Source organism: Mustela putorius, unplaced genomic scaffold (genome assembly GCF_011764305.1).
Source record: "Mustela putorius furo isolate JIRA1106 unplaced genomic scaffold, ASM1176430v1.1 tig00000765_pilon_pilon_pilon, whole genome shotgun sequence".
NCBI lineage: Eukaryota > Metazoa > Chordata > Mammalia > Carnivora > Mustelidae > Mustela > Mustela putorius.
In genome coordinates, this window is record NW_025421470.1 from 422,028 (window position 1) to 439,748 (window position 17,721).

At 57.0% G+C, this 17,721-nt stretch overlaps 1 protein-coding gene across 5 annotated transcripts; it reads left to right on the forward strand.

Moving 5' to 3' along the window:
• The first annotated feature begins 49 nt into the window (after nucleotides 1-49).
• Nucleotides 50-17,161, forward strand: SPATC1L (spermatogenesis and centriole associated 1 like). Of its 5 annotated transcripts, none has more exons than XM_004780271.3 (5): nucleotides 50-4,194; nucleotides 4,325-4,372; nucleotides 8,646-8,996; nucleotides 15,982-16,151; nucleotides 16,566-17,161. In XM_004780271.3, exons 1-5 carry the CDS (start codon nucleotides 3,996-3,998, stop codon nucleotides 16,914-16,916), a joined length of 1,119 nt encoding a protein of 372 aa, XP_004780328.1. In that variant the 5' UTR covers nucleotides 50-3,995; the 3' UTR covers nucleotides 16,917-17,161. The 5 variants fall into 5 exon arrangements, with proteins under 5 accessions (XP_004780328.1, XP_004780330.1, XP_044940230.1 ...); XM_004780273.3 differs by having other exon boundaries at nucleotides 16,590-17,161; XM_045084295.1 differs by having other exon boundaries at nucleotides 15,985-16,151.
• The last annotated feature ends 560 nt before the right edge of the window (nucleotides 17,162-17,721 follow it).

Sequence of the window (17,721 nt, forward strand, 5' to 3'; positions counted from 1 at the left end):
ATTTTCATTCATGATTCACTTTGTTTGAAAAAGGAATTAGGGTAGAAACAGAAGGCAAAGGGGAGTCGGTGGGACGTGAGGCGCGTGCCAGGGTTGGATCGGCTCCAGTGCTCGGCTCGCCAGGAGGCGGCCGGGGCTTGCCCACAGTAGCCCTCTGGTCCCACTGGCTGTGGGTGGGTCTCAGCGCCTCCCTGTAGGGCGTCTGCTCGCGGCGGGATCTGCTGAGAGCCGCCCACACAGGTGGCAGTGGAAGGAGGCTGAGGAGGCCCCTGGAGGGCACCAGGGCCAAGGGCCCCTCTGCCATGTGTGACTTTCATGCCTGGGCATTTTCACCTGGGATTGTGGGTGCTGTCTCAGAGCACCCCCCCCACCTTTCCTCACTCAGGAGCATGAGGATGAGGGTGATCAAGGGTGATCAAGACAACTTCAGGTTTTCTTCAGTGAAAAGAATCGAACCGTTAGTTTCTACATGCTGAGAGGTGGTGTCCAGCCTTCCTCCAGGGACAGGGGTGGCCCCAGGGGCATCGAAGCCCTTACTTGAGACAAGTGGAACACACAGCTGGTTTGCATGGCGTCAGGCCGCCTCAGACACCTGCCGCACAGCCAGGCCTTTCGTGGGTGTGAGGTGCAGTGGGCTTGACACCCTGTGTCTTTGATGCTGGCTCTTGGGAGGGCAGAGGAGTGGGGGCTGCTCTTGGGCCATCCAGGAATAGCTGAGTTGAAACAGCCTGTGGTGGCCAGGATTCTTTAAAGACAAACGCCAGTGACCTATTGGGTGATCTTGAGTGGTCTGACACGTGTAGAATTGGAGTCCCACAAAATGGGGATGGCGGGAGGCGGACAAACAGCTGGATAACGGCGGCGGTTTTTCCTGAGGTGAGGTACATAAGCACAAGATCTGTGAAGCTCAGCAGAGACCGGTGGATGAGCCTTCGGAGCCGTAGGAGGGGCGGCCGCTGCTGGTGAGCCCCCGTGCGCGCTGCCTTGTCGTGGCCCTAGAAGGACGCGCCAACCACGGGAGTAGCTTCACTCACTGTAAAGGGCTACGCACTCCAGCTAAAGGCACAGACTGTCACACTGCATGAAAAATCACGACCCAGCTATGTTGTCCTTGAGAAATTTTAGTTGAAAAAACACAAGATAAAAGTACAAGTTTAGAAAAATATGTAACAAAAGCCATCATGACAAATATCATATTAGTACCAAAGTAGGTTTCAGGAGAAGGAACGGAACTAGACATGGAGAGGTATTTAATAACAATAATGTATATGTACCTTTCAGAATTTGAAAAACAAAAACGTGCAGCCGGAGAGGGAATTCAGTAAAACACAGAGTGGGAGATTTCAACATTGTCTCAGCAACGCGGCCGGAGGGTTGAACCAACCTGAAGTAATGGGCATTTATGGGACACTCCGTGTCATTCTTGTCAAGAGCTTACGGACCATTCACGAAGACCACACAGTGGTTAGGAAATGAGTCAGGAAATGGTCAGGAATTCGAGAAATACGAAAGGATTGAAGTGAGCAGTGCATTCTCTAACCACAATGGAATTAAATTAGAAATCGGTAACTAGGATAAAAATCCCAAATATTTGGAAATTAAATAATATACTTCTAAATAACCAATGGTCAAAAATGAAAGTATGAGGGAAACAAAGTATTTCACGCTAAAGAAAAAATGAGTTAGGAGTTTGTGGGATATGGTCAAGCCGTGCTTACAGAAATGGTCGCAGGCTTACGTGTTCGTGCTGTGAAGGCTTCAAATCAGCGATGTAAGCGTCCAGCTTAGGAGGGAGGAAATGCAGGTAAGAGGACGAGTCAAATGCTGTATGAAGCGCAACGGAGGTCAGTGAAACCACGAGTTGATGCTTGGAGAACGCTAACAAGCCTCTGCTCTGATCCAGAAAGGAAGGAAAGCTGCTGTGGGTGCCCACGGGGCGCATGGCCGTGGGTCCCACAGATGCGAGCCGACCGTCCGACCCGCCGACCCGTTGTGGTCAGCCCGAGTGCGCCATCCTGCCCCTCTCTGCGTCCGCACTCCCACCGCCCCGCTCGCGGAGTCTCACGTCCTGCTCGCACACCTGCCGACGCCGCTGCTCTGTGTTCACACACACACACACACACACACAGTGTGCGTCCTCAGAGGCGTGAGACCACAGAGTGAGTGCGAGGGGCTGCCATGGGCGGCTCGCCGGTGCGCCCCGGCACAGACACGGACCGGCTCCCCGAAGGACGAGTCATCATCTAGGTGGTTGGGAAAAGAAAGGGGATATTTAAGTAGCCCTATCTCTATTTTAAAGAAATTGAATTTGAAATTTACAACTTTTCCAGAAGAAAGCTCTAGGCTGAGATGGCTTCCTGGTGAATTTTCTCAAAATAGGAGAGAGAAAAAACCCAACACAAGTACCCAGACCTTAGAGGACGAAGGAGCACTTTGCAACTCCTTTCATAAGGTCAGCATGGCCTTGGGAGCAAAAGCAGACCAGGACCCTCCGGGAAAATGGTGAACAGATCAGTGTCCCTCACAGACTGGCAGTAAGTTGAACCTAGCGATGAGAGCATGGCGCATCCTGATTGCAGAGGGTGCTGGGCCTGTGACTGGAGGGCGTAGGATGTCCTGAGGGTTTTCTAGGGTCATGGGAAGGGGCCAGTGGAGGGGTGGCCTTCTCTCGGCTGGGGGCAGAGGCCTCCACCCGGGGAGTCCTGGCATCTCCCGTGCACCCGTGCGCCGTGGGCCCTGTCTGCGCCTCCGTGGTCCTTGTCTAACGTGAGGCTGTGAGTCCAGACCCTGGGTTTTTCTTAGGTTGTGTAAGGTACAGTCCTGTCTTCCACAAACCCGACTCCAGGATTCTCTGCTTGCTTCCTCCTGCTAACTTGGCAGTCTGGGGAGACGATGCTTTGTTCAGCCTGGAGGCCCGGCACCCGCACCCCAGGGCCCTTGATGCTGCGTGCTGTCAGGGCCGGAGGGCTGTCGCGGCTGTGGGGGCTGTCGGGGCTGTGGGGGCTGTCGGGGCTGGGGGGCTGTCGGGGCTGGAGGGCTGTCGGGGCTGGAGGGCGTGCTGCCTCCTTGGTCAGACTGTGTCCAGTCCGGAGGAGCAGGAGACAACGTGTCTGCGGCCTCACAGCTGCCGAGAAGCACGAGCGGGAGCTCTAGAGCTGGGAGCAGAGCTCACGTACCCTCCTGGGCACTTCCCGGGCGGACCAGGCATTGGGGTGGGCTCAGCCGTGCTCCCACCAGCCGGGGTCTGAAATCTGCCCCCCGGCGGGGCTCTGGGAGCTCGGGTCTGCGTGGGGTCTGCTTGGCGCTTGTGCCTGGTCCGGGGAGCCTTCCGTTAGGTCCAGTAACGGCCTGTGTTCCACTCGGCCCCAGTCCGGAGCCTTCCTCACAAGTGGGCAGTGTGGGTGGCGGGCGGCCTCCAACTGGTAGCTCTGCAGAGCCGGCCTGGAGTCCCGGGGCTGGGGCCTGTTGGGGGCCCCGAGCTTGTCTCCCGCTGCCCCTCCTTCCTTAAGTGTGCGTCCCGGGGTGCACCCCAATACGCGTGCCCGTGCACCAGGCACCGGCCCAGGTTCTGGGGCACAGAGCAGGGAGCCGCCCGAGAACCGTGTTGGGGGCTGAGGGCTCATGGGGAGGGACGCCACCAGTCACGCAGGGTGAAGGCAGAGGCCCCCCGAGGCCCGTGCCCCGTGGTGTGGATGGCCCGACAAGCCCCTCTGCCCGGGCCTCTGGCTGCTCCTAGGAGGTGCCAGCACAGTCCTGTAGCGAGCTGAGCATCCTGGTGTGTCCGCGCTGGCCCCAGGGGCAGGGTCTGCGGAGAAGTGGGTGGCCTGGCGGGGGCGGGGGACCGGCTCTTTAAGAGCGGGCGACATCACAAGGCTGCGGAAGGCCGGGCCGCCCTGGAGCTCCGAGGCCCGGGCCGCATCTGGAGCGCCTGCGGGCTCTGGCTTTCCACCTCCATGGGGCCGCAGGCCCACACGTGAGCACGCGAGGACGTGGCCATGGCCGAGGGCAGCGAGCTGATGCACAGGCTCCTGAGCGAGAACGCGGATCTGAAGAAGCAGGTGCGCCTCCTGAAGGAGAACCAGATGCTCAAGCGCCTGCTCAGCGAGAGCTGCCCCGACCGCTGCGGCCTCGGGGGCCGCGACCTCTTCACCAAAGGGCCCGCCTACCCCGAGGATGGCTCCCCCGGGAGCGCAGGTGAGGCCGCGGGCCGGGGTGGCGGGGGTCGGCCGGCTGCTGGGCTCCGGGAGCCGAGGGGAGGCCGCAGCTCAGGGCCAGGGCCTGGCTGGCTGACGCCCGGGGTCTCGGGCCCACTTCCTTCCCTCAGGTCTGAGCAAGCCGAGACCCAGTTCCCCATTCTGCTGCACGTCCTCAGGTAAGGCCCTTCTGGCCATGAAGTCCGCATCCAGGAAACGGGGTGGGGGGTTAGCCCTCATATCAGGCTGCCACGCACCGGCCCCATGCACGGAGCACGTGGGTGCGAAGCCCCATGAGCCAGCGCGTCCCCGGGGTCCTTCATGGCACCCCGGACTCCTTCGGCCTCGAGGGGGACCTGGGGATGGAGCTCGGGGCAAGCAGAGGGTGGCGGTGGGGGACGGAGGTGGTGGGGGTGGCGGGAAGGGGACAGTGACGCCCCGAGGGGCAGCTGGAGAAACCCCTGGTCCCCACCAGTCCTGGCTCCCACCAGCAGCCCAGGCGCACGCTTGTCACCAGAAGCTGAAGCCGACTGGCCTCCCAGGGCCTTGACATCCCCCCACGGAGGTCCGTGCTGCCTTCTGGGGCCACCAGAGATGCCCTTGGGTGGCGTTGTCCTGAGAATGAGGTCAGGCTGTGGCCTCCTCTGACGACTCAGACCCTGCGTCCGCAGCCCCAGGAGCCCCAGGGCGCTTGGTCGGCAGAGGTGTGGACTCTGACTCTGGCCGGGTCCCTTGGGGGGACCCTGGTCGGGGCCTTACCGGGGCGGACTCTCTGGGGTGGCAGCCGGCACCCCTGCCCATGGGTCACCCCGAACAAGCCCAGACCTTGCAGGACACCAGTCTTAGCAGGAGCTTCTCAGGCCATTAGGCCTTCCCAGGTTGGGAGGCCCTGACCGGCCTCAGGGAGGGGTCACCCCAAGCCCTGGGCTCTGGGACGAGGCCTCCAGGCCTGGCCCTGGCTCTCAGCCTGCTGGAGGACTGGAGTTTGGAGGTACGCGTGCACGACAGGGTGTTCAAGGCCCCAGCAACAGCTGTCATCTCTCACAGTCCCTTAGCGTCTGCCTTCAAAGCAGGGCACGTTCTGAAAGCCTGTTCTCTGTGCTCAGCCACATGTACCGGTGGCAAAGGTACCAACGTCCCGGGAGGCTGTAGCATCCAGGCCGGCCCGGGTCCTGCCCCATTCCCACCGGCAGCCACGGCCGGCCTTTTCCTGGGTTTCTCTCTGAGACGTATGGTGGGTACATGCGCGTGCCTGTCGGGCATTGTTGGGGTTTCCCTGAGCCCGGTGGAGCTGTGCGCACGTCGATGCCCCCACGGTCCCCAACAGGACAGCCAGGGCACGGCAGACCTGCCGCTGGGGTCACGGCGGGAAACCCTGGAGTCAGGGGCCGGGGACTACTGAACTGTTGAAGTGGCCGCTGCTGGACACGCTCCGCCAGCCTGCAGCCCCGCACCTTGGACACCGCCGGGCCCCTCGCGACCCCCAGCCACACACCCCGTGCTCCCGGGAAGGTGCCCGGCTCCCGCACCAGCTGCTGCCTGTGTGCCGCTCGGTTTTTCGGTCTCTTCTGCTCTGAGTCTACACCCACACCGGGGGCCCAGGACCATGGTAGAAGAGGAGGTTATGGTGTGTGCTGGTTAATTAGGCCTTTGTCTTTGCTCCTGGGACTCAGAACCCTGGCATCGGCGGCCGGCGGGGGAGCCTGGGGGTGGGGGGCTCCCAGGCTGGGCACTGGGAGGATGCTTCTAGACCCTTCTGAAGAGCAAGAAAAATTGAGACCGACCCTAGTGTGGCCGTGGTGGGGTGCCCTCGGCTGTGGCCCTCGGCCTGCTCTAGCCCGAAGCCTGGAGTCCGCCGGGATGGGGTTTCACTCAGGATCTCATGTACTCTACTCCTACGGGAGTCTGCGCTTTGGTTTTCCGTCTGTGGTTTTCTGTGTGGGAATTCGGCACCCGAGCTGCGACCCGTTTATACCCTCCATCAGGCACGCTCTCATGTTCCAGTGTTCCGACCTTGCTCCTGCGGCGTGGGGAGTAGGAGTCACTTGGAACCCGAAAGATCTTATTGTCAGGCCCGTGCCCTTGGAGCACAATGGTTTTGTAACTTCTAGATTTTTCTTCTTCGCCTATTGGTCCATTGAGATTTTCTGCTTCTTACTGAGTCGTTGAGAAGCACCGTCCCACCGGAGCTCTCCTGTTCCTGGGGTCCCAGGGGTGGTGGGGCGACTCTCGCCCTCCTGAAGCCGATTTCTCCTCCCCAGTTTCACCGCCGTGTGTTCCGTTTCCGCAGTCACTGTCCGCAGCTGTGCGGCCTTGTGGACACTCCGTGGAGCTCCCTCCGGGGTATTCTGCTTCTAGATTTTCTGTTTTAGGAGCTCCTCTTCATGTCTTGGTCTGAATGTTAAATTTTTTGATGATTTTTAAAAGTAATTAAAGCATTTACATTCCTAATTTCAATGCAAACACAGTTTTAAGTGCACTGACGCCGTCATCACGGTGTTCTATTTCCCTCGTTACTCAGCGGCGTCTCTTTGTTTCTTCCTCGATGTGATCATTACGGGGGGAGCGCTTTCGCTGCTGAGGAAACGGAATTTTGTGCCGACGCTTCTTAGTCATTTATAGCTTCATTAAAACGTAGCCTGCAAATGTGCCTGCTTTTTGGACTTGACTGAAGTTTAAAAACTGTTTTTTTAATATTAACCCAACTTTACTGGAGGCTTGTGACAGAGAGAATGGCCGCTCACTAAACAGGAGCGAAACGAAGCCCAGACCCGGCCGAGCACAGCAGAAGTCCCTTTAGAACAGGCCCTTTGGAAGGTCGGGCAGCCCCTTCCCCTGTGTGGGGAGGCCGCCTGCCCTCAGGGCTCTGAGTCCCGGGCTCTGGGGCCGCCCGGGGTGCTCTCCTGTCTCACGCTTGGGGAGCTCTTGAAGGCTGCTCGGTGGGCACTTCTGCGCTGGCCAGGACACCCTGAGGCCCTTCAGCGGCCTGCAGGAATGAACACTTTGGCCAGGCGGGCAGACGGAAGGCAAGACATCCTGACGGCGGTTCTTTTTCTCAAAGGTTTGTTTCTGGGAGGACATTGCCGGAGGTGGGTTAGTTGTTCCAAGGAGGTAGCTTTTAAGATACAATTTTTTTTTTGAAGTTCAGTTCATGTAAGTAACCTCCGTCCCAACAACCCCGAGACCAAGGGCTGCGCGCTCCTCCATGAGCCAGCCGGCGCCTTGATAACTTTTCATCACAGCTCCTAAAACGCTGTTTTTCAAGTAAATATTCGCTTTGTTGCTAGGAGAGCACGTTTGTCATATGGGAATAGAGAAGGATTTTATAATCACAAAAAGAATCAATAAGTTAAAGTTGATTACATCGTAATTTAAAAAAAATTCTGCACGACGGGTCCGTATAAAACATGAAAACACAAGCAGGCGCTGACAGCACTTCCGTCGACTAGGAGCCACAAGAGCTGCTACAAATAAGTAGAGTACTCCGGGCCCTACGTGCCCCCCCAAAGCTAAGAGGAGCAGAGAAAAGGCAGAGAGGATTCCCCTCAAGAAAACGCGAGGGGGGCGCTGGGGGGCTCCGTGGGTGAAGCCGCTGCCTCCGGCTCAGGTCATGGTCTCAGGGTCCTGGGATCGAGTCCCGCATCGGGCTCTGTGCTCAGCGGGGAGCCTGCTTCCTCCTCTCTCTCTGCCTGCCTCTCTGCCTACTTGTGATCTCTCTCTGTCAAATAAATAAATAAAATCTTCAAAAAAAAAAAAAAAAAGAAAGAAAGCAAACGCAAGGAGCTAATAAGCATTCGACAAGGTGCTCAGTCCCCTGGGGATTAGGGAAAGGCCATGTGATGCCGTCAGCCTGGTCTTTGCTAACCTAGGACCCGTGAAGCTGCGGGAGTGTTCTACTTTCCACTCATGCGGAACACAGAGAAAGTGTTGGGCACGCCTGAGCCAAGTGTAGGCCACGCAGGGTGCTCTCGAGCAGAGAGGCCATCAGGGGATGCTGATCACAGCTTTGCTTTTTGAGAAAACCAGGAACTGTTCTCATGTCTATCCCCAGAGCAACAGGTGTGAGAATGGCTGTGTGTGTGTGTGTGTGTGTGTGTGTGAGACACATTGGCAGGAACCGGTTACCCGTATCAGGTAAGCTGCCTGGCGACTCAACATGGATACACTCCCACAAAGCTGGGGCAGAACAAACCACGCGTAGGACGGCACCACTTACATGAGCTTCTGAGAGCAGATCCGAGTCCCTCGGGGCTGTGTGTGGATGGACGGGTGGGCAGGAAGCGCACACGGGTCCGCGCACACGGGCCGTCTTCTCCAGGGGAAAGAGGAGGGCCTTGAGGCACGGGGTGGCTGTTGTGGCCGGAGGCTGGGCGTGCGGGAGTTCTTCCGTATTCTCGCCCTCCTCAGGGTGCTTCAGGACCACAGCCTGACCGCCCCTCCCCCCCACCCCAGTTGCAGACTTTGGAAGGTTCGCCAGTGCCCCCGACGCACGCTCCCAGCTGCAGACGTCCTCCCTGGAGGACCTGCTGTGCTCGCACGCCCCCATCTCCAGTGAGGACGACGCTTCCCCCGGCTGTGCGACCTCCGGCCAGGTGCCCTTCAAGGCGTTCCTCAGTTCCCCCGAGCTGCGTGCGCCCCGAGGCGCTGACAGGAAGCTGTCCCCACTCCTGAGCCCCTTGCAGGACCCGCTGGTGGACAAGACCCTGCTGGAGCCCAGGGAGATGGTCCGGCCCAAGAAAGTGTGCTTCTCGGAGAGCAGCCTGCCCTCTGGGGACAGGACCAGGAGGAGCTACTACCTTAACGGTACGGCCCCGCGAGGGGTGGGCACCGGGGCGGGCACCGGGGCGGGCACCGGGGTGTGGTGGCAGGCAGCTGGCAGGGCTTGGGGAGGGGGCTGGTGGCCCGCTGGCCGGAGCGTCTCCATTTTCCAGCAGAGGGAGAAGAGTGTGGCTGGGAGGTCAGGGTCTGGCGCTGCTTCCGTTAGAATGTTTTGTCTCTAAAAAAAATGGAGTTGCTGTCTTCGCGCTCTTGATAGAGTCTGCACACTGGTCCTTTTCCGGGCACATGCGCTGCAACCGCGGCCCCCTCGTCCGTGGCTTTTCCGTTTGCACACGTGTTCTTGGAAGAGCAAAACTGTTTAATTTGATGAAGTCTGGTTTATTGATTTTTTTCTTTTATAGAGTTCATGCTTTTTCTGTCCTATTTAAGAAATCTTTGTCACGCTGAAGGTCACAAAGGTTCTCTCCTGTGTGTTCTTCTAGAAGTTTTATGGGTTCAGGTTTGACATTTAGGTTTCTGATCAATTTCAAGTCCGTTTGGTACGTGGCACGGGATTCACCTTAGACGGCTGCTGCTTCCGGCACCGGGGTTCAGAAGGATTATTTTTTTCTCCACTGAATTACCTCCCGTTTCTGTCCATGTCTGTGTATGTGTATCTCTGGATCCTCCATGCCGTCCTGTTTGTCTGTCCGTGTTGATTCCAGCGCGCGGTCTCGGTTACTGTAGCTGGAGCACGAGATAGTTCACCAGGTAGTCCACGTCCCGCAACTTTGCTTTCCATTTTCGAAGTTGTTCTGGCTATTTTAGGTCCTTTGCACTTCCACGTGAATTTTAGAATCAACTCTTTTTCTTTAAGATTTCTTTCCTTCTTTTAGAAGTGGGGAGGGGCAGAGTGAGAGGGAGAGTGAAACTCATTGCCACTGCACGCAGAAGCCAATGTGGGACACGGTCCACCACCCTGAGGTCAGACCCGTGCCGAAACCAAGAGTCAGATGCCCAACTGACTGAGCCACCCTCAAGCTGTGCCCCTCAGCTTGTCCGTTTTTACAAAAAATTTGCTGAGAGTTTGGGGTTGCCTTGCATCTACAGATTGATTAGGTCAGTTTTCAGGGAAATGACACCTTTACAATATTGAACTTTTGGAGCCATGAATACTGTATATCTCTCTGTTTCTTTTGTCTAAAAATTTCAACAATGTTTATAGTTTTCTAAGTTTAGTCCTGCACGTTTTTGTTAAATTGGCCCCTTAGTATTTTCCCATTTTTGATGCTATAGGAAATAGTATTGCCCTTATCATTATCAATTTCTGATTGTTCATTTCTAGTATATAATAGCACAATTGATTTTTTTATATCTGTTCCTGTGGTGGTTAGTTTTATTTGTCAACTTGACTGGGCCATGAAGTACCCAGATATTTAGTCAGACATTCTGGGTGTTTCTGTGACAGCATTTTCGGTGAGTTTAACACTTATTTGAATAGGCTGAATGAGCACATTGTCCTCCCAGTGTGGGTGGGCCTCATCTAATCAGTTGAAGGTCGACTAGGACAAAAAGGCTGATTCTGCCCCGGGGAAGAGAGAATCCCTCCTGTCTGACTAACTTTGGACTTGAACTATAACATCACTTTTTCTTGATGTTGTAAACCTGCAATACTCTGGACTGAAATCACACCTCTGGTTCTCTTGGTTCTCAGACCTACAAAGTTAGCCTAAAGCAGCATTTTCAGTCCCCCCACATCTCTACTTGCAGACTCCTCTTGCAGACCTTGAGACTTGTTAGTCTCCATAATCATGTGAGCTGATTCCTTACACACATGCACACCCTGTTGGTTCTGTTTCTATTTCTCTGGAGAACCCTGACAAAATATGACCTTGTATCTTGCAGCCTTACTGAAGTCATTTATATATTCTAGATTTATTGTTCTAGATTTTCGTGGATTCCTTAGGATATATGACTGTGTCATTTGGGAATAAAGACAAGTTTCTATTTTCATTTCTAGTTTGTATTCCTTTCATTTTTTCTTGTCTTATTGCTTTGACTAGAACCTCTAGCACATGTTGAATAGAAATGGTGACAGTGGACATTTTGTGTTTTCCTCATTTAGGCGGAAAGCATTCAGTCTGTCACTGCTAAGTGTGACGTTAGCTCAGGTCTCTGTAGACGTCCTTTATCAGGTTGAGTAAGTGCCCTTTAATTCCTAGTTTCCTAAGAGTTATAATGAATGGATATTGGATTTTGTCAAGTGCTTTTTCTGGATCTAATAAGATGAGCATTTGTTTTTATTTATAGTCTATTTCTGTAATATTGTTAATTAAATTGATTTTTTTAAAAAAAAGATTTTTATTTTTACGTAATCTCTACACCCAATGTGGGACTTGAACTCACAATCTCAAGATCTAGAGTCACATACTCTACTGACCGAGCCAACCAGGCTACCCATATTGATTGATTTTTGTGTTTTTTTTTAAAGATTTTATTTATTTATTTGACAGGCAGAGATCACAAGCGGGCAGAGAGGCAGGCAGAGAGAGAGAGAGGATAAAGCAGGCTCCCCGCTGAGCAGAGAGCCCGATGCAGGGCTCGATCCCAGGACCCTGGGATCATGACCTGAGCTGAAGGCAGAGGCTTTAACCCACTGAGCCACCCAGGTGCCCCAATTGATTGATTTTTGAATCATAAACCAAACTTGCATTCCTGAGATAAACCCCACTTGGTCATCCTGTATTATACTTTTTTGTATTGTTGGATTTAATTTTCCTAAACTTTTTTTGAGAATTTTTGCTATCTATGGGGGATACTGGCCTACAGTTTTCTTTTAATGTCATTTTTTGGTTTTGGTACCGGGTTAATGTTGGCTTCAGTGGATAGGGTGGGAAGGACTCCAACCTCGTCAGTCGTCTGGAGAGTTTATATAGACTTGGTATTATTTACTCTTTAGAAGATTTTATTTATTTATTTGACAGACAGAGATCACAAGCAGGCAGAGAGGCAGGCAGAGAGAGAGGAGGAAGCAGGGTCCCCGCTGAGCAGAGAGCCCGATGCGGGGCTCGATCCCAGGACCCTGAGATCCTGACCCGAGCTGAAGGCAGCGGCCCAACCCACGGAGCCACCCAGGCGCCCATATTATTTACTCTTTAGACATTCGGTGAAACTCACCACAGAAACCACCTGAGCCTTTAATTTTCTCTGTAGGAATGTTTCCTGCTGCAAATTCAGTTTCTTTAGTTGATACACAGCTGTTCAAATGATCGATTTCTTCTCGAGGGAGCTTTGGCAGTTTACTCACAATAGTGAACTTTTATTTTTATGTCTTTTAAGGGATTGGTCCATTTCATCCATCTTGTCAAATTTTTTTAGCACAGAATTGTTCCTAATGTTCCATTATTATCCTTTTAGCATCTGTAGGATCGGCGGTGAAGCCATCTCCAGTTTGTGACAGCACCGGTCTTCGTCTTCTTTCTCTTTCCCCTCATGTGCTTGGCTAGAGGTTTGTTAATGTTGCTGACTTTTTCTTTGAAGAATAGATTTTTGGGTGGATATTGGAAGACCCAGGTTGGACTAGAAATGATTTCTAGAACATCTCAGGTGTAGAGTACTTCTTCCGTCTAATTTATGCTTTCAAGACAGGGCTGGGAAGAGAGACTGGCTCCTGGTGGGCGACACGTATTAACATGGAAGGGAATTTGCAGCCCGCACCGCCGTGCTCCTCCTGTGCCCTGATGTGCTGCTGTGCCATCAGCCTGTTCTCAGCTCTAACTCCCGGGAAGATTCTGCAGCCTTGCAAAGTGACTACGGAGGGAGCACACCACAGCTGCAACGTGCCTGCTGAAAGACAGCGAAGAGGACTTGTAGGTGCAGACGCGCGTCGCGTTCACGGACCAGAAGTCTTCTTGTTGTTAAGACGGCAGCACTCTCCGAACTGATACGCAAACTCAGCAGAAATCCCTGTGAAAATCCCGGCCGGCTTCTTTGCAGAAACAGACAAACATCTTGAAATCAGTTGGAGAGGTAAGAGGTAAGGGACCCAGAAGAGGCTAATGAGTCTTGAGAAAGGAGAACACACTGGAGGAGCCACACTTTCCAGTTCCCGAACTTGCTGCAGAGCTTCGGGAATGCCGGCAGCGGGCGTCCGAAGGCCCGGCGTGGAGTAGTGGAGTAGAACCGAGTCCAGAAACCAGCCCAAGCACCCGCTGGCTTCCTGTGCAGGAAGGACAGTGCCACGGGGAGAGGACGGTCTTTGCAACAAACGGTGCTGGGACGAGTGAGCAAACACGCACGAGAGCGCCGCCGGCCCTCGCTCCACAAACGAAAAGTAACTCAAAATGTGTCAAAGACTTGAAAGATCTGGAAGAGCCAAAGCCATAAAACACTTAGAGGAAAACACAGAGATAAAACCTACGACCTTGGATCTGGCGAGAGACTTTCAGATGTGACACCAAAAGCATGAGCCACAAAAGGAAAAGTATATACTCTGGGCTTTACCAGAAGCAAACACGTACAAATTTCGAAGGAACACATTTCGTGAAAGCGAATTCAACCCGCAGAGCGGGAGAAGATACTTGCCAGTCGGAGGTGGAGGCGCTGGTATCCCAGACACGTGAGAATTCTCCGCAGTCCGGCGGTAGGAAGACAATGCAGTTAAAGATGGGCCAAGACTGCGACGGAACATGTCCCCAAAGAGGACACACGAGCGGAGGACAAGCGCATGAAGAGACGCCCGGTATCGCGGGACCGCAGCACTGTGAGAGGCCGCCGCACGCCCCGAGGGGGCTGCCACAAAAACGAGGGACAGACGCAGGCGTTGGTGACAAGGTGGCGACGTTGGAACGCACCTATGTTGTTGCTGTAGATGCGGTTTGCCGTTTCACCAAAAGTTAAACGTAGAATCCCCACGTGTCCCAGAATCCCAGTCCCGGGGGTGTATGCAGAGGGCCTGAGAACGTCTGACCACGCAGAGGTTTTCACATGAAGGTCTAGCGGCCTTGTCATCGTCCCCCTGAGCCTGTCGGTGACAGATGCATAACTGGAATGGGGTCCGGCCACACGACGCGACATTCCTCAGTGTAGACGGGAACGCAGTGCTGTCCTGGCTGTTGTGTGGACGGACTCGGGGACAGTCGTATGGACGGAGCTCGGGGACAGTCGTGTGGCTGGAGCTCGGGGACAGCTGCATGGGCGTCAGACTCGGGGCCACACGCTGTGTGACAACACGGGTGGGGTGTCCGGCACAGACGCATCCCCAGGGACCGGAAGCGCACCAGTGTTCTCAGGGGCTGGGGGTGTCGTGTGACGGCGGCAGGTGCCGGTTTTGTTTCGGCTCTGGGTCGGGGCGGCCACTGTGTGACTCGGTGGGTGCAGAAGGGCGTCTGAACCGCACACTTGAAGAGGGAGTTTTGTACTGTGTGAACTGTCGCTCAGAAACGATATTCGGGGAGGTGTCAGGCTGCGTCGGGAGCCGCGTCCCGTCCTGCGGCTGCAGTCTGTGGCCCTGTCCCCAGCACGTCACACCAGCCTTTTTCCTTGGCCCTCAGGAGCCTCAGCTCCTCGCCGGCTTCCCCCACCCGGGGACCCTTCATCCTCAGCACCCCCCCACCCCTGCCACCGCGCGTGGCTGTGGGCCCTTCGGCTCCGGTGGGTCCCTCGCCCACGGCACCCACACCGTTGGGGCCCCTCCCACTCCTCTGCCTGCTCCTCTCTCTCCCTCATCCTCCCTGGCCGTCCAGCGGCCCTGGGTCAGCCGCCTCCCCTGGGTGAGAAGCTGGGGCTGCGGGCTGGTAGCTGCTGGGAGGGGCCCCCTTGCTCCCGGGGTGCGACTGGCCGGGCAGCCTGCTGGCGCCGGTGCTTACGCGGCCCCCGGCCCTGGATGAGGCCAAGGAGGGCAGCCGCTGCCGTGGCCGCAGGCACAGCCGGTCGGCCCCGCAGCATTCACGGCACAGACGGCTGTGCGGGCGCCTCTCCGGGGCTGCGTGGGGCGTCCTAAGTGTTGGGCTGTAGCCTTTTGGGTCACCCGGTCTGTGCATGCACGGTCTGCCCGCTGGCTGGACCCCGCTGGCGGCTCCCGGTCTGCGCCCTGGAGGGTGGGCCCCGTGCTCGGGTTTGGAAAGGCTCTGCAAGCGGGTGTGTTGCTGTCCCTCGTGGGGTGAGAGAGGACGGTGGAGGCTGCGGGAGGCCGGCGCGGTCGATGGAGGGGCTCCGGCGTGCAGGCTGGGCTCACCCGGTGTCTCGCTGTCACACCCCCCGACCAGGTGTTTGCGGGAGCTCACGCTCCGAAGGGTGCTGGCGCGGCCCCTCCCGCTCGGGGCGCAGAGGCCGCTGGGCGGGGCCAGGCTGGGAAGCAGGTGCGGGTGGGAGGCTGGTGATGGGGAGACGGGTTGAAAACGGGCCCCGCCGGCCCGGCACCCTCTCCTCACAGGCGGGGAGGACCCGTGTTACTGAGCACACCCGAAGCCCGCGTCGGGTGCCAGGCTCCTTAACCTGCCTGGGCCCGAGAGCTGGGCTCTGCGCGTTCCCAAGCTAACGGGAACCTGTCCTCAGGAAGAGAGGGGGCCCGTCTGGGCCACTGAGTGCATCTGGGCGTGGGGGTGGGACCTCTGTGATAAGCAGGGGTCCCCTTTGACCCAGTGCCTGGGCAGCCTCCGCTGGTGCAGGGGTGGGGGTGGGGGCACAAGACAATCGTGGGCTGTGGGAACAAGCTTTTAAGGACACGTCCGTCCATCAGAGGGGCAGAGAGAGAGGACGTAGGATCACAGGTCACTCAGGTTGCTCTAAGAGAAGAGGACAGGTCCCTCTCCCTTCTGGCAACAGGGGAGTCAAAGTTTTCTTCTCCATTTGTAATAGTCCTCGCCGTTGGGGGAGGCTAGGGGCAGAGGAGGGGCACAGTGTTTTCACCCCAAACCTGCGCGGGCTGCGCTTAGGTTGGTCCTTTTGCTAAAATGGACGCCCAGGTGCCAGCGGGAGGAAGAGGGTGGCCCCTGATGGTCCGTGTCTTGGCACCCTCGGCCTGTCTCAGCAGCTCCACTCCTCACAGAGATCCCGAGCTTCTCCAGCACTGAGAAGGACGGGCGCATAGTCGGGGAGATCGCCTTCCAGCTGGACCGGCGCATCTTGGCCTACGTCTTCCCAGGGGTGACCCGTCTGTACGGTTTCACCGTGTCCAACATCCCTGAGAAGATCAAGCAGGTGGGCCTCAATGCCCTGGGGTTCCTCCCGCCCAGATCCCCTGGCCTGCCGTGGGGAGCCCCTCACTCCCCCAGGGTCCCTCCCTGCTCTTGTCCCCTCGCTGCCCTCGGTCCTCCACTGCCAGGTCCCCCTCCTTGCGGCCCTGGGGGAAGGGTCCCCTGGATGCCTCATCACCGTGGTGCCCGCGCAGCTGAGGGCCTGAGGGCGGCTGCGGGCTGTGGAGGTCCCCATGGGACAGGGCGTAAGGAGCCTGCAGCTGCTGGGTGGCCTGGGACAGCCCCAGCAGAGGCCCCTAGGCGCTAGGGGCGAAGCTCCGCGCTCCTCCCAACTCCGACCCCGTCTGTCCCGGGGGTGCTCCACGGGGCTGGGGGCTGGGCTCTGGGTGTGCATCCCAGTGCCCGCAGTCCCCCCCAGGAAGCCCGGTCGCTGCACCCGCAGACGTCCATCAAGTCCCTGGACGGGTCGGTGGACGAGAAGAAGCTGCGCGAGCTGACGCACCGCTACCTGACGCTCACGGCGCGCCTGGAGAGGCTCGGCTACAACCGCGACGTGCACCCGGTGTTCAGTGAGTTCCTCATCAACACCTACGGCATCCTCAAGCAGCGGCCTGACCTGCGCGCCAACCCGCTGCACAGCAGCCCAGCTGCGCTGCGCAAGCTGGTCATCGACGTGGTGCCCCCCAAGTTCCTGGGCGACTCGCTGCTGCTGCTGACCTGCCTGTGCGAGCTCTCCAAGGAGGACCACAAGCCGCTCTTCGCCTGGTGAGCCCGCCCGGCGCCTGCCACGCCTTTCCTGCAATAAACGTGTTTGTTCCAAACCCCGGGGGCCTTGTGCCTCCTGAGTGTCCCCTCCGGCCGGGGGAAGGGCCACGTCCACCGACAGAGCGCCCAGGGCCGCAGGCGCCATGACAGGCGCCTCTCTCGGCCCGGGGCCGTGCACCCCAGGCGCCCAGCCCGCCCGCCGCCCACACCCGCGCGGCACTGTCGCACTTTATTAAAATAATCTGTTTACCTGTGTACCTTTCCCTTTGGCTCTTTGAGGGCAGGGAGAGCACCATGGGAGGTGACGGTGGGTGTTGGTGGAAGGAAGCCTAGCCAGAGCCTCGAGGGGAGGGGTTGTGGCTCAAGCCCTCGGACCTCCTAGGGGAGGTGTCTATCTCCTCCTGCCCGAAGGGGCCATCAGCTGGTTTCCCCAAACGCAGAGCCTGAGGCAAGGATCCTGCAGGCAGGACAGCTATAGAAACTGCAGAGCCCGGTGTGCAATGAAGACCCAAGTCCCTTGTTCAAAAGTAGGAATTTCAAGATGGCGAGGGCAGCACCAGGGCATAGAGAGGAGGGCCCGTGCTGCTGTGGATTCCTGGGGAGTCTGTTGATTTGGGAGATGGTCTGATGTCCCCCCACCACCACTGGAGTCATAAGTGGTGACCTCAAGACCTTTCCTGAGGTCTTGAGAACGACTAGTGACCTCCTGGACCCACAGTGAGGCCGAGGGCCTGGCATTGGCACCCTCCTGGGCCTTGGCTGTGATTGCAGGGTCTCTGGTCGCTTCTCTGCTGTGTGTGAGGATGAAA

What these genes read in the sequence shown, in the direction of transcription:
- SPATC1L (XM_004780271.3), top strand. Translation starts at nt 3,996, where the DNA reads ATGGCCGAGGGCAGCGAGCTGATGCACAGGCTCCTGAGCGAGAACGCG. An exon ending in TGGCTCCCCCGGGAGCGCAG is followed by an intron (nt 4,195 to 4,324) that starts GTGAGGCCGCGG and finishes TCCTTCCCTCAG; the next exon opens with GTCTGAGCAAGCCGAGACCC. An exon ending in GAGGAGCTACTACCTTAACG is followed by an intron (nt 8,997 to 15,981) that starts GTACGGCCCCGC and finishes GGCCTGTCTCAG; the next exon opens with CAGCTCCACTCCTCACAGAG.